The following is a 14679-nucleotide window of genomic DNA, read 5'->3' as shown; positions in this document are numbered from 1 at the left end:
TTTTATAAGATTATTCCACCCTCCGCCTACTCCTCAACATGCAGGAGGAGCAGCTGACTGCAGGCTCCTCATTCATTCAGTCATTCATTCATACATTCATTCACTGTGTGTAAATTATCATCAGCAAAGCAAAGCCAACAATACACTTAATACATTTAGAAAATTACCACATCCTCCCCAACTCTCGAGTCTGGATAAAAAATGTCTCAAGTTTTAATCATGTTGTATAAAAATAATAATTTAACTCTAACAGAACTACACTAAAATAAATAAATAAATAAAAATGAACTGTTTTCTGAGTGAATATCCACGAGGACAGCTGCTTTTCTGTTCTTCCTCCATAAACTGACACCTAAAAATACGGAAACATATTTTTTAATAGACATGATTCAAATAAAACTTATTAGCAATGTGATTTGATGGGTTTTATACTCTGTTCAAAGAGAAAAGTAAGCTGGTTTTTTGAAGGAAGCAAAACATAAGTGATGGTTTATATAGAATCAGTATTATCTTTTAAATCTTTTCTTTAAAAAAATCTTTACCAAAAATGCAATTCATTAATGTTACCCACGTTTTGGGCTTTAATAAGCTGAATCTGTTTTTTTTTTTTGTTTTTTGTTTTTTGTTTTTTTTACTTCAATCTTTATTCTCTTTCATTCGTTGCTTTTATCTGTCTGGTTTTATTCACAGTGATGAATTGTGTTACCTCCATTTTAATGCTCTTTGTGACTCTTTTTAAATGTGCTTTATGGGTATTATCTAAAAATGTATTATTTATTTATTATCTAAAAGTTTATAGGTATCATCTAAAAATAGTCGGTCTTTGTCAGTGAGCCTCCTCTCTGACAGTGAGACAGATAAGTGAGACTGCCATCTAGTGGACAGAGGAGAGACAGACAGCTGTTAAAATCACTGTCAGTGTGAAAAAAAACACCATTTTGCTTCAAGCACATGACAATAAATCAATGTTGTGTGTGTGAGTTTGATTTGAATAGATCATCTGAATAAAACTGAACTTTTAAACACAAATAAAACAAACTCACCTCAACACCTGAAGGCAATAATCTGACACCATATCACACACACACACACAAGCATAAAACACCAACATATGTGTATATATTTTTTGTTGTTTATTTCCTTCTTCAAGTTACAAGGGAAGCACATTTATTCAGTTTTTGCCTTTTAAAAAAAAAATCAGGGATATCTCGACTTGTATCCTGGACGTTGGGTGTAAAAGACAAAAATAAAAACATTCAAACAAATTATAGGCATCAAATATATGTGTCTCATTAATAAAAAAAAAAATACATAATACGCTGATGAATCCAGATGATGACAAACAAGGCTGGACAGAGGCTGTTTTTTCTTGCAAAAAACTGACTACACCAACTTATATTTGGTTATCAAAGCTAATTAGAGCCGTTTCAACTGGGCTGTTCAACAAATACATTTTTAATGTCATTTCAAAAACATTTTGACATGCTACTTTTTACCAACCTATGTTAATGCTCCAACAAAAGGTAAATACCCTCCTGCAAGACACCATGGAAGAGATCCTGATATCATTTCTTAAAAATTATAAAAAGGGATTAGTAATTCAATTTTTCCCAAAACAAGATGGTGATAAAGTAGGATTCAGATTTTTTTTTTGTTTCTTACAGAAATAAATCATCTGATCTGCGATGAGTGTGTGTTACAAACACAGACCGGTATGCCATCATGAAATGTAACAGTAAACTGTCACTGCTCTGGTAACACCTCTTCATGCAGTCACACAAATATTTTCAGGGTAAATCAGGACAAAAGCTTTTAAACTGTCCTAAAGAATAAGAAGAAGAAGAAGAAGAAACCTGCACCTGAATAAACAAAGTTTGAACTTATCTGAGTTGGCCACTTCCAGAGTAAACACTTTGAGAGACATTATTCATTCATCAGTGTAAACTCTTTATCCAGCCTGAGGAGGATTTCTTTATTTTTTTTAATTTTTTTTTTAATGAAACTAAGCTCGTAGATCCATTAGATTTTGGTCCCACCATTTTGGAAAGCAACAGGCCATTAACAGCATGAAAAAGTAAACATGACAAAGAATCGCTACAATGCTGAATGGCAGAAACAAAGAGCACTTCTGTCTCACAAAAGTATCTCACGATGATAAAAGTTGGACACATTTGCATAAGAAAGGGGGTACAGGGGTGTGACATGTCTTTGGAGGATTTAACAAAAAAAAAAAAAAGTCATCCCACAGACAAAGATGTATTAATTCTCCTCATCTTTACAGGACAATCAGTTTTTAAACTAGTGTGTTTATATAAGTATTAAACATTATGATAGGATTCACCACCTGCGAAGAAAAAAAAAAAAAAACTACCTACCCCTACGCAAGTCAAACACCTATTATAGTTCAACACAAGCAATAGGCAAAGTTAAAAAGTTCAACAATTCAACAAGGACCTGGATAATCCCCCCCCCCGCCCCCGCCACGAAGACCGAACCCCGCCCTGACTCACACACAGAGGCCCCCAAGCACAGGTGTCCTCCCCCCCGTCTACAGCGTTACAGCTCCACAAACCCTACACAACTTTACTTCTGTGTCATGCCACAATATACAAAGATACTCAGAGAATAAGAAACACTTTCCTAAAACGGAGAGGAGGAGGAGGAGGAGGAGGGAGAGGAGGAGAAGGAAATGGGTGTTGAAGAGGAGAAGGATGAGGATGAAGTGAAACTTCTCTGATTTCTGCTGAGCATCAGGGGTCAAAACAACACAGGTTATCAATAATATGCCATGATTCTCCCTGGATTACATTCATGCATGCACACAGGTGTGTGCACACACACACGCACACGCACGCACATGCTGTGGCGTTTGTGTGACTTGTCATGGTTGATGCGTTGGTGTTTCCTAGCGTGTGATGCGTCTGCGGGTTTGCACAGATGGCAGTCCTGTCAGAGATGCCATACGCAGCCACATCAGTCTGTATGCAATGAGCGTACGACTGCACTGTGGCCTCCAGCTCCTCGGAAGAGGTGATTGTAATAGCGACTCTTCAGGGCAGCAGTGTCAAAAAGGAAAGGTGACAGTTTAAAAAAAAAAAAAAGGGAATCCACACTGTTTTGAGACCAGCAGTCCTCTGTCGGCGAGGAAAAGATGCCTGACAACGCTGTAAAATGTTGAAAACCTAAACGTGTCCCAACAGAAGAGGTGGTGAGGTGCAGCTTCTTGTGGAACCAAATGGGAAACTGATTGTAAACAGTCTCGTTTTGTGTCGATGACAGTTCGACCTCCTGGCCCCCCCACCGCGTTGGTTTCACGGCTCAGTTTGGACAAGATAGAAAGCCGCCTGAAGCCATGAAAACTTTGTGGAAATGAATGACGTGCTCCTCTCTGATCCAAGCAGGCTCTCGGGGCGAGGAGGTGGAGAAGGGAAGGTGGTCATGAATTCCTAAATAAGGGTTAATATTTCTGCAATATCATACTGCAAATCCTTGTGTAGCCATAAAAATCCTTGTGTTGCTGTAAAAAATTGTCTCGTTTAAATATGAATATAGTACTGAGTTTCTGCTCTTTAGGAAATGACAGTCTGTTGTGAGGTGAAGGGGATCGGATCCCCCCCTTTCACTACAACTCCATGTCCTGAGCCTCGTTCTCCGAAAAGTCTGACATGGAGCTCTCGGAAGAGGAGTCGCCCCCTCCTTCCTCCTGCTCCTTTAGAGCTTCCTCTGTGGCGTACTTCTGGATGTACTCTGGAAAGGAGACAAGGAGGGGAGAAGACGGATGACAATGATGTGAGACAGTGAATCTATCAAGCTTCGGATGAAACATGGATGAGAAATCTTAAATAGCTACAGCAGCTGCTCAAAAAAAAAAATCACAGATGTATTCAGGGACTGCACAAGATCTAAATTTTACATTCCCCCCAATGCAGAAATATTGAGAAACACTAAACATATACATTTTTTTTAATCTTTATATCTAATCTACCATTTCAGATATTCAGTGTAAGACACCGTTGTGCTACCTTTGATCTTGTGTTTATAATCCTCCGGTCGGTGAAGGTACATGGCGGCTGCGTCCCCGTTCAGAGGATCGATGGGATTGGGGTAGGCGAGCAGCTGAGGGAGGAACGACTCGAAGATGTTGGTGAGGTCTGCAGGATGTGAGGAGGAAGATTAGTCAGTGAAGACAACAGGAAAGCAACAGAGATCAGATGAAATATGAACCAGCTGGACTGTCCAACGTTGAGTCATCATGTGTCGACATCATCCACTAGATGTCTTCGCTGTAATGTTACGATCAACTCAAGCTGTTGCATCTCTGTATAGTTGTATTGTTTTCTGGTTTTTGCCTGTTTCTATTGTTTCTATACTATGTATTGTAGGTGGATGGAAACAGATTAATTTATCTACAGGTTATTGTCAATTCATCACTTTCACTTTCACATATTTTAAATGCAGATGCACCTCAGAAACAAACAGGTGTCATCAGGCGCAAGTACGAGAGTCACGCTGCTTGTGTGTATTTGACAGACGTTTATATTATGTCTCACCTAAAGTCTGACATGAAAAATATTTTGAGAATCTATACAATTTGTGAAAAAATAAGCATCACAAACCACATCTAGTTTGTCATAGACATTATTTGACTACAGTTGAGAGATGAGCTGCAGCTGATTAATAGATTAGTTGATCGACAGAAAATCAATCGTCAACTATTCTGAGAACAAAAATAATCCAAATTCTCAGGTTCCAGCTTTTCGCATGTGAATATTTTCTGGTTTCTTTAGTCTTTTATGACAGTAAACTGAACATCTTTAAGTTGTGGACTGTTGGTCGGGACAAAACGAGACATTTGAGGACATCATCTTGGGCTCTGGGGAACATTTTTCACCATTTTCTGATATTTTACAGACCAAACAACTAATCGATGAGAGAAAATAGTCTACAGATTAATTGATATTGAAAACAATCATTAGTTGCAGCCCTAGTTGAAAGAAGACACAACAACTTCAGTTGCAGAGTACAGGCCGGCCTTTTGGACGCTAAATATCAACACTATCTACTATATTTCTATCATTTCTGATTCAGGTTTTAGTTAAATAACTACTTCAGTGTATTTCTGTCAGCTGAGGAAATAATGTCTTTAGGACATTCTCAAGGCTTTCCTCATGTTATTTATGTCTGAAAACACTACCACTTGCAGCTGAGTATGTCCTCTTTTAGTCTGTTGGCTTAAAACAACTTTCAGATAAATAATTAAACAAGTACTGGATTTTCCAGGGATGAACAGCAATTAAACACACATGTTCAAATTCACTATATTCAACATTATGACCCAAAGGAAATCACACTGCTGCTTCCAAACAGCTACTTGAATAAGGGCAATAATATGCTAAAAAGTTCAGGCTGTTCTTCACCACAGCTAAAGATTACCATCTGTGCCGGCGTCACAACACCCCCGAAAAATACTTATCAGGGTGTTTTCCCATATACATCTGAAAACAAACAAAGCTGAAGAACAAGAAAGCTTAGTTGTCTAAGTACTCCCTCATAGCTGTGATACAATCTCTTCACTAATACTGAGCTCTCTTTTACAATAACACATGCAAATGTACCCTTTACATTAAGAACAAAATGTGACATAATGGTGGAATAACATTATAACAATAATATATCGATATGACTCACAAGTTGATCAAATAAACTGTGAGTTAATTCACCTGGTGAAAATCTGGCCACTGCTGATGGTCGCTCACTTGAACGGCAGAAACGAACAAAGTAAGAGAAATCCCCTCCAGGTTATTGTGGCCACTACGTTCTGTTAAGTTACCTTTCAGCCTTCATATCTATCAGTGCTCAATGGATGACCTCAATACAAGCAGCAGTTATCACTGAAGTGTAAGCTGATTAACCTGAGATGCTCTTCTCAAAGCTGCACTCTTTGTGTTTTTTTTAAATTGGTTATTACTGTCAGTTAGTTTGACTGAGTGACCGGTGAAGCTACAATAAAAGCTGTGGCTGCGACCTACCATAGAGAGCTGTCCATGTCTGGTTAATGACATCTAAACACACCGTTCCTGACCTGAGAAAAAGACACAACACCGTGAGTACGAAGCAAGAGCCCAGCAGAATTCATCAAAGCAAAGCAGGAGGTGGAGTGAGTTTTGGTTGACATGAACAAGAATCAGCATTTCCTCAATAGCATGAATCATTTCCTGTCTGCTACACATGATGTAAAAAAAAAAAGATACTTCATGGAAAAAAACAGCCGTAGACAAAGGTCTAAAACTTACGCTTCATCGATGTTGGGGTGAAAGATTTTATTCATGAATCCTGTCAAAAAAAAAAAACAAAAAGAAGCAGGTTTTAATTACTGGAAGTGAATGTGAAGATTTCAAGGCTTCAACACGACATTGATGCAAATATTTCATACCTATTGATGGTGATTTGAAGGGGTATTTATCTGGTAGATCCACCCGAACCTTCCACACACCTCCTTCATACGGCGCTGAAAAAGATAAATACAGACACTCAAAACCAACAAACTCCGAAACTTTCTCTTTAATATCCCGGTTGTCAAAATTAATATTCTAATACACATGAAACCCTGCCTGGATTATTAAATAAATAACACTTAGGTGAAATGCTGTTCAATGTCTTACTTCCAGGTGGCCCGTGGAACTTGACCACAAACTCGTTGAGTCCACTAAGGATGGTGACCTCATGCTTGCTCTCGATGCTGATGTTCGGTTAAGGTAAAAACAAGCAACACGAGTGGCAGAAAAAAAAAATCCAAACAACTTAAATACATTTTCAACAACAATGAATCGGGCTGGTTTGCGGTGTCCAAACTTTTTGGTTGGTCAAACAGTTTCTCTCTCTGTGAACTTGTGTGGGCAGAAGGTCAAACATAGGATCAATAACATAAGCCATGAGATCAATAATGCAGTGGCAACCAACAGATCACAGCTGTCCTTTCCTGCAAAACAACCTCACACTGAGTCAGGACAGTACTTATCAAACATAAAAGTTTTCTACTGTAAGACTGACCGCTGACGATCTTTCTTATGTGATATTCTGACTGAATATAAAAGGAGACACACAAACATCAAAGCAGAAAACATTATGAAAGTGCTTTGGGTGAGGAGTTAATGACTCTGAATCATTTTTCCTAATGAACATGAGTGACTGATGGCAGAGTCATGAGCGTCTATTATCCTAATTGCTCCTGAGTCAACTTCCTCTTTGTTGTAACAAACACTACAAGATAAACCTGCTGCCCTCCGCCGGCTTAGCTGTGGCTTGATGTGGAACTTTCATCTGTTTTGCAGGTAACGTGCAGCTGGAGAAGAAGAATGTGACTTTGGGTGGGGAGGATGTGTGTCATAATCACAGCGTGTGTTGACAGCAGGAGATAAAAGTGTGAGTCAACTGTCTGACAGCGATGCGGAAAGGTCGAGCGTATTCAATCAGCGGCTGTGAGAGTCTGACACAATGAAAAACAAAAACAACACAAAAAAACACACAAGAAACTGTTACAGCCTGTTTCATCATCTTGTCGTAAATTCTTCTGTCATCTCTATTCCTGCAATCTAAACACGGTAACATAATTTAGCCAAACTGCTGATAGCTTGTTTGCTTGAACTGCCAGGTATAAAATAACTGTTAACCGGAGAGGATGAGGCTTTAAAAAGCTCAGTTGCTCAATAGAAAAGGGTTGCAAAGCACTGACCAAGAAGACAGCGTAGCTCTAACTGTGATCTCAGGCAACGGGTCCTAAATAAAACCTGATATAGACTATGTGCATCTCTCTCTCTAATGCCTTTCCCTAAGGGGTGTCCATAGAAATTCAAAGCCCAACATCATATGCTCACTCAAGAGTAACATAAGTACACAAGAGATAACATTTATTGTGACAAAAGCTCTCACTGCCCCGTGATATATCAGCACTATCCCCTGATAAAAACAGCTGAGTTTTTTTGCAGATTCATATGTTTATTTTGTACCCATTTGCAACTCTAATCCCAGTTGTGCAATCAAACTGTTCATTCATACACAATCTGCTGACCTACAGTACAATAGACCATGTGGTCCAGCCCCATGTAAAAGTGTTGGACACACCTTTGTTAAAGTGTTTGTAAAGGAGAGAAAAATCATCTTAGAGCAGGAATGACATATGTGGCAGCAGCCCAGAATCAACTGTGCTCTGTCACTGTGATTGAATCTCACATATCTGATTTAAAGCCACAATGTGCAACTATGTGCGGCATCTTCTGTTAAACACCAGTGTTGTATTCAGGTTAAGAAACCACAACTGCAGGAACTGACAGATCCAAACTTGTTTTCCTTATTGACTGCCATTATCTATGCTTACATTTCTCATCCATATTTTATGATGACATCCATGAAAAACAAAAACAATAATCTAGCTTGGTATTTCTCCTTTGTTTGCGTCTTTTATAGATGTAACTGTACATCCATGGTTGATCATGCCCGTGGTAAAAATTTACCAGGTTCTTGCTACCATGCACACCACCTTTATATTATATACTCAGAAGTACATAAACCCAGTTTACCTGGGTGTCATAAAGTCTGCCAGACTGAACATGTTACATGCAGCTGTCGGTGGAACCACACGCGTTTATTGAAACTCCGATCAGTTTCAAGTGAGGGTTAACTAACATCATTATCATAAATGTTACTTAATAATAGATTACATTTCGGCTTATTTTGGAGATTTTTTTTAATAACGAGAAGTGTTCAATTATCAAACATAAAAGGGAATCTTATCCCTTTAAAATCACGTTTGGATCATTATATCAAGTATATCTTTTATTTTCAAACTGACTGAAGTCTAAAAAAGTTTTTTTTAATGTGAAAGTCAAACTCTAATAACTTAAGCAATAAATTGAAACGTACACACCCAAATCATTTCTCAAGTGTGTTTTAAAATAGTCTGTACACGCACCTCATTTTAATTCTCTAACAGCATCTGAGGTAAAAGAAAAAAATTCGTCCCCTCAGGTTCAGCACATAGCCCTGCTCACACCCTCAGCCCCTCTGCTTCAGCGCATAGCCCTGCTCACCCCCGCCGCTTCAGCGCATAGCCCTGCTCACCCCCTCAGCCCCGCCGCTTCAGCCCATAGCCCTGATCACCCCCTCGACCCCTCGGCTTCAGCACATACCCCAGCTCACCCTCTCGGTTTCAGCACATAGCCCTGTTCACCCCCTCAGTGTCAGCACATAGCCCTGTTCACCCCCTCGGTTTCAGCACATAGCCTGGCTCACCCCCTCGGTTTCAGCACAGAGCCCTGTCCCTTCCATGGACTGGATGTTCCCAGCCCCCCTCCCCACATGTGCCCCCGTCCTGCACGCTTGTTGTCCCTCGATCAGCTGTATGTGAAGCCCCGCCCTCCACCGTGTTCCGGATGGTAACAGGCTGACCAATCAGAGCGCAGCATCTAGCTGCAGGACAAAAACAAAACAATTCAGCTTCATGCTGTCAGAAAACCTTTCATGGAGACTTCAGCTCGTAGGTTAAAATAATTTGGCAGTAACATCTGAAGTTTACTTATTACAAAAAGACTAAACATGGAAACTATCAACAAATAAAAAAATATTACATTATATGGCAATACACCTCAAAGAAAGTCCTGTTATTGAGAAAAAAATATCTTAACTATTATCATTTTGTTTTTAAATTCAAATAATTTTTTGTTTCAGTTACATTTTTTTCTGTATATTTTGTGGGAAACAGACCAACTGTGAGTTCACAATTTGTTTTGTTTATCTTCAATTTGCACGCTTTTTTTAAATATTTGGCTAACAATTTAAGGTAAAAGTCTTTTTTCTCTCTCTGTTCTCTCAACGTCAATTAATGTGGTTAGCTGTCGCCTTTGTACATCATTTGTTAAAGCTCGTCTCTGTTCGGCTTCATCGACCTTATTTGTTCTCTCTTGGTGATAGCATGCTAACTTACACTGCTAGCAAACCTTTGGTAACCCGTGAAAAAAACAAAAAACAAACGTGTCTTTACACAGAAGCGTCTCCAAAATAGTGAAGAAAAGTCCTCGATAACCCTCCGTGTTGTGTTGTCAGTCTACACATTAGTGGCTGAGAGGCTAACTTATCGTTTTTCTAGCTAACTCTGAGTTAACAGTAATATTGCGACAGAGCTAACGGTGGCTAGCAAAAGAGGCAAGTTCACACAGATAACACTCAATGTGCAGCTTGTTCGCACTGTGAGCTAACTAAAACCATCAAATCTAACATTATAGTCATAAACATCAACGTGTTTACACTTTTCACTAAATCTACTGATGTCACATATTAGCTAGTAGCAACATTATTACACATCCGTACAGCAAGCGAGCAAAAAGCTGCAAGTAATCAACATTAAAGAGCTGACACAGATTATAAAAACAGGTCTGATTTTGACTGTTTAGGCTCCTTGTTTATCTTCTGTGAAGGATACAGTTTCACCACGTCGGTATCCATTCGCCTCTTGCCCGGACTTGGAGACGACATTTTTTTGTATTCCTCTCAGAAGTGATCTAAAAAAATATATACTGCGGCGACTGCGCTGCCTCAACCTTACCGCTTCAAAATACCTACAAGCACCTCAGGACTGTATCAACAAGCCTTCCCACAGTGTCCACAAACAAGATCCTCGCTGCAACATCGCCCACTTTTCTCCTCTCAGATCAGGCTGACTGTGTCCTGTCCTGCAGACTCTCTCTCTCTCTGGCTGTGACATCAACCTCCAGCGACCACACTGGAGGAGGAGCTCAGGTATAGAAATACACCACACAGAGCGAATATACGCCACAGTACCCCTTAAAATAAAGCAAAGTCTGCCTTGGACCCGTCTTCACATGTCGTTTTGTCCACAAAATGTCAGAAAGTAGTGAAAAATATCTGTTAAAGTTCCTTACAGTCCAAGGTTACGTCTTCAAATGTCTGGTTTTGTCTGAATAACAGTCCGAGACCCAAAAATACTCAGTTTATCATCATGATCAACAAAGAAAAGTCGTAAATCATCACATTTGAGAGGTTGAAACCAGCTCATTTTTTTTTAAAGTTTTTGCTTAAAAATCACCTGATGACCCGACCACCAGGTAGCCTATTTGATTTTTTTAAGACTTGCAATTTTTATTTTATGATATAACATCAGTCATCTTAACTTTTGTTATTTTCTTTGTTATGTGTTATATGTTTTTTTTTGACACTGTAGCACTTTGAGATTCACTGTGAACGAAATAATAATAAAATATAGAACGAATAAAACGACAATATACAAAAGCATATCTCTCACCTCATCTTTATATCTTATTTCATAAAAGGAATATAAACATGCCCAGCTTGAATAAACATTTCTCTGTCCTGTCCTGCATCCTGTTCATTCTTTCAAACGCAGCTACGTTTCTTAACTCAGTCACCCAGTCCTGAAAAGGAGGCTCTCCAGACGTCCACTATAGTATTTTGGTTATGAAAGTGGCTTATCTCTCTACAGTCACGTATGTCTATATAAAGGTCGACATTTAGTTATATACTAACTCATTTCTGGATCGTAGTTCCCTGTTTCCTGGTGCAGCCCTAAAATAGAACACGATGATAAAATGCATGCTTGTCTATCATGTATAGATCTATGTGAGAATTATCTTTATTAAAAGGCTGAAACACTAGGCCAAAGTTATGTTTCTTTTGAGGCACTCAAGAATAATGAATCATATCAATGAATGACTAATGAGTGATTTTAGCCTCTTATACACATTTATTTTTATTTTTATTTTCTGTTAATTAGTGAAGAAATGACATGTTCAGTACAGTCAGTCTTGTTCTCGAAGATTCATTTGCCAGTTTATCAGGGACACTTAGCTGAAACGAATTCAATCTAATTCAACCCTACAATAAATCCCTGAAGCTATTAATGTTCAGTTTTTGTTGAAACTGTTGTAGTGAGGTGTTGACTCAACTTTATGGTCATTTTGGAGGCTTTATATTGTTTGTGGTGCTGTTGAATTGTGTTGCATTAAACTAAAAGGTGTTTCCATATTTTTAATCTACCCTGATTGACATGGGGTGGACAAAATATTAGAAATGCAATACAGTTCAGTCAGCAGCTGAAGGTCCTTGCATGCATTCCCCACATTAAACAAACTAGGACGGTGCACCAAAGTGAAAAACAAAGAAACAACAACAAAAAAAGACCTCATGTTCATACTTCTTACACATCACAATCCAAAGCTCCACATCGCCACGACAGAAAGTCATGACAAATCAATAAACAACTTGATTACTGCATATCTGCCCATCCTTCTCTGTTCTCTTTTGTTCTTTGGGTGTGGGGGAGCCCTTTGAAGCAAATCTGTGATTTTGGACTATATAAATAAATTTCCTTGGTTTGACTAAGTAGACAGCCTTCATGGAGTTCAGACACAGCTTGTCAATCAATAGCCTCTACGATGGAGGAAACTCTGATTTCCAGTTTACCAAAATACCTTTTCCCAGTAATACTGCCCATTAGAAGTAATAGTGGTTAGTAATTCAGCTCAGATCATCAGGTTATCTATTTTAAATGTCTTCATGCAGGAACAAACAAAAAGTATGGATATAGTCTACTATCTACTAATCGCCTCAGTCAGAAGTCAACTGGATGAGATGGACTGGAGCTTTGACCTCTATAAATCTGTGAGTAGATCAATGTCATGAAACAAAAGTTGATGACTCAGCTCCTGTTTAATCTCATTAACACAGCTGCAGCTCATAGTTTCATAGCCTGGCTTCATTTCCAACTTGCTGACAATCTATTGAGAGATTATTTGGAAAGGGAACGTCACATTAATGAATCACTTGATTCTTTTATCTGATAAATGATCTATGTAAACGTCCTGTTAACATTTTAAGTGAAGTTTCAAGACAGAAGATCTCTTGTGAAGGAGTCTGTAAAACATTGGTAACTTCATGCAGATTTATTTGTGCTTTGAGGCGAGATATCTTATCATAAACGGGTTAGGAGTACAATCCCAGTTCGCCACAAACAGTTTCTTTGTTTCTAAATTCTTGACATGCAGCGAGGCCTTACATGTTAAACATTAACACGACTAAACACTTCTGCAGTTAAGTGTCTGTAGCGTAATCTAACCGCACGTGGGAAAAAAACACTGAAAAGAAAGACAAAAGATTGTGTTTGATCCAGTCCTCTCATGATCAATATCAGCTCTAGATTACAGTTTTTTTTAACTATGCTTGGTTTGTTTTCACACAGCCTACGTGAACAAGCCATAGCAGCTTTTCATGGGATTGATCTGTTTGCTCTGTTTTGCTCCTTCAGCCTATCCCAATGAGCTTCAAATCCAGATTACCTCATGTCAGCAAAGCAGCCCCCGAAGATCTGGGGGAAAGGTTGACTCTTGATACGGTTGATCAAAAGGAGTCACTTGCAACCACTTGCTTCTCTCCAAGTAACTAAACAGCTGTTCCTCAGCTAAGTTGTACAGTAAAACAAGCAAATAAATACTTAAGTTTTTAAGTCTTTTTTTTTAATGTATGGTGATAAAGTCCCAAAGGTTTGTCACATTTAACTGAATGGTGCAATAATAACTTAGAGACTAAATCAAAGTTTTTCATATGACAACAGATTAACATTTGAGCCGTACATATTCACTTTAGGGCAGTTTACCTTGTAAATCCCTGAGGTTTATCATTATCTTATGCAGTTATCTGACAGCTGTATCCACTAGTTTGCGAATGAAGCAAAGTAAAGTAAACTTACAATATGCAGTGATAAGCTCAATGCAGAGATCCTGAGGTCACAAGTGCTACATATAGTTCTTAAAGGTAAGTTTTGCTATTTTTTTGCCTGGTGTTAATAGAAAATTACTAACCGCTGGACCTACAGCATATTATTTTCCAGACACACTTCTTAAAAAGAGACTAAAGACCATATTTTGCATGTAAATGTTATGAAAAGTGTGTGCATATAAGTAAAGAAAAGAACTATGTGCCTTAAAACAAACTTACTGGGGGCACATTCAGTTTTATATTGTCCACTTTATTATATTAATCAGATATGATTTGTGACCAGACTATCAGACAGAATTCAAATATACACATACTAACAGTCTGTGCAGTCTGCACAGAGGACATGACCTCAGTGACCTTAGCGACCTCTATGGTAGCAACGACTCTGACTCTAAGCTTTGATGCATTTCTAAGAGGTTAAACTAATGAACTTACATCCACCTACATTAAAACACTGCTTGCATGTTAATGTATCAGTAATTGTTACTTATTTTGCTTTCTTTTAGAACTGAAACAATTGATTGATTAGTCTAGAGATAGAAAAGCATCCTGCATTTATGAATAATAATTGATTAATTGTTTAGGTCATTTTTTCTAGCAAAAATACCAAACATTGATTGGTTACAGCTTTACTGTGAGGATCTCTCTTCTTTGTCTTATGCAATAGTAAATTGAATATCTTTGGGTTTTAAACTTCTTAGTTGGATAAAACAAGCAATTCAAAGACATTAGCAGTAGGAACTTGTGATGGCTTCTGTAGACCAAACAATGTATTGATTAATTGAGGACATAATTGGCGGATTAATCAATTATAATATTTTTTTATACAGATGCTGAGACATGATTGTGCACTTCAAATAAATTCTGACTTCACTA

General features: G+C 38.4%; 1 protein-coding gene across 1 annotated transcript; it reads right to left on the bottom strand.

Moving 5' to 3' along the window:
* Positions 1-1112: 1112 nt before the first annotated feature.
* On the bottom strand, positions 1113-10794 carry LOC137182879 (ubiquitin-conjugating enzyme E2 H-like). Its single transcript, XM_067589438.1, has 7 exons — positions 10475-10794; positions 6663-6739; positions 6434-6508; positions 6294-6333; positions 6030-6082; positions 4023-4151; positions 1113-3747 (listed from the first exon to the last, which is right to left on the bottom strand). Exons 1-7 carry the CDS (start codon positions 10525-10527, stop codon positions 3623-3625), a joined length of 552 nt encoding a protein of 183 aa, XP_067445539.1. The 5' UTR covers positions 10528-10794; the 3' UTR covers positions 1113-3622.
* Between the last annotated feature and the right edge of the window lie 3885 nt (positions 10795-14679).

This window comes from Thunnus thynnus, chromosome 5, assembly GCF_963924715.1.
Source record: "Thunnus thynnus chromosome 5, fThuThy2.1, whole genome shotgun sequence".
Classification (NCBI taxonomy): domain Eukaryota; kingdom Metazoa; phylum Chordata; class Actinopteri; order Scombriformes; family Scombridae; genus Thunnus; species Thunnus thynnus.
This window is presented reverse-complemented; position numbering and strand designations above follow the sequence as displayed.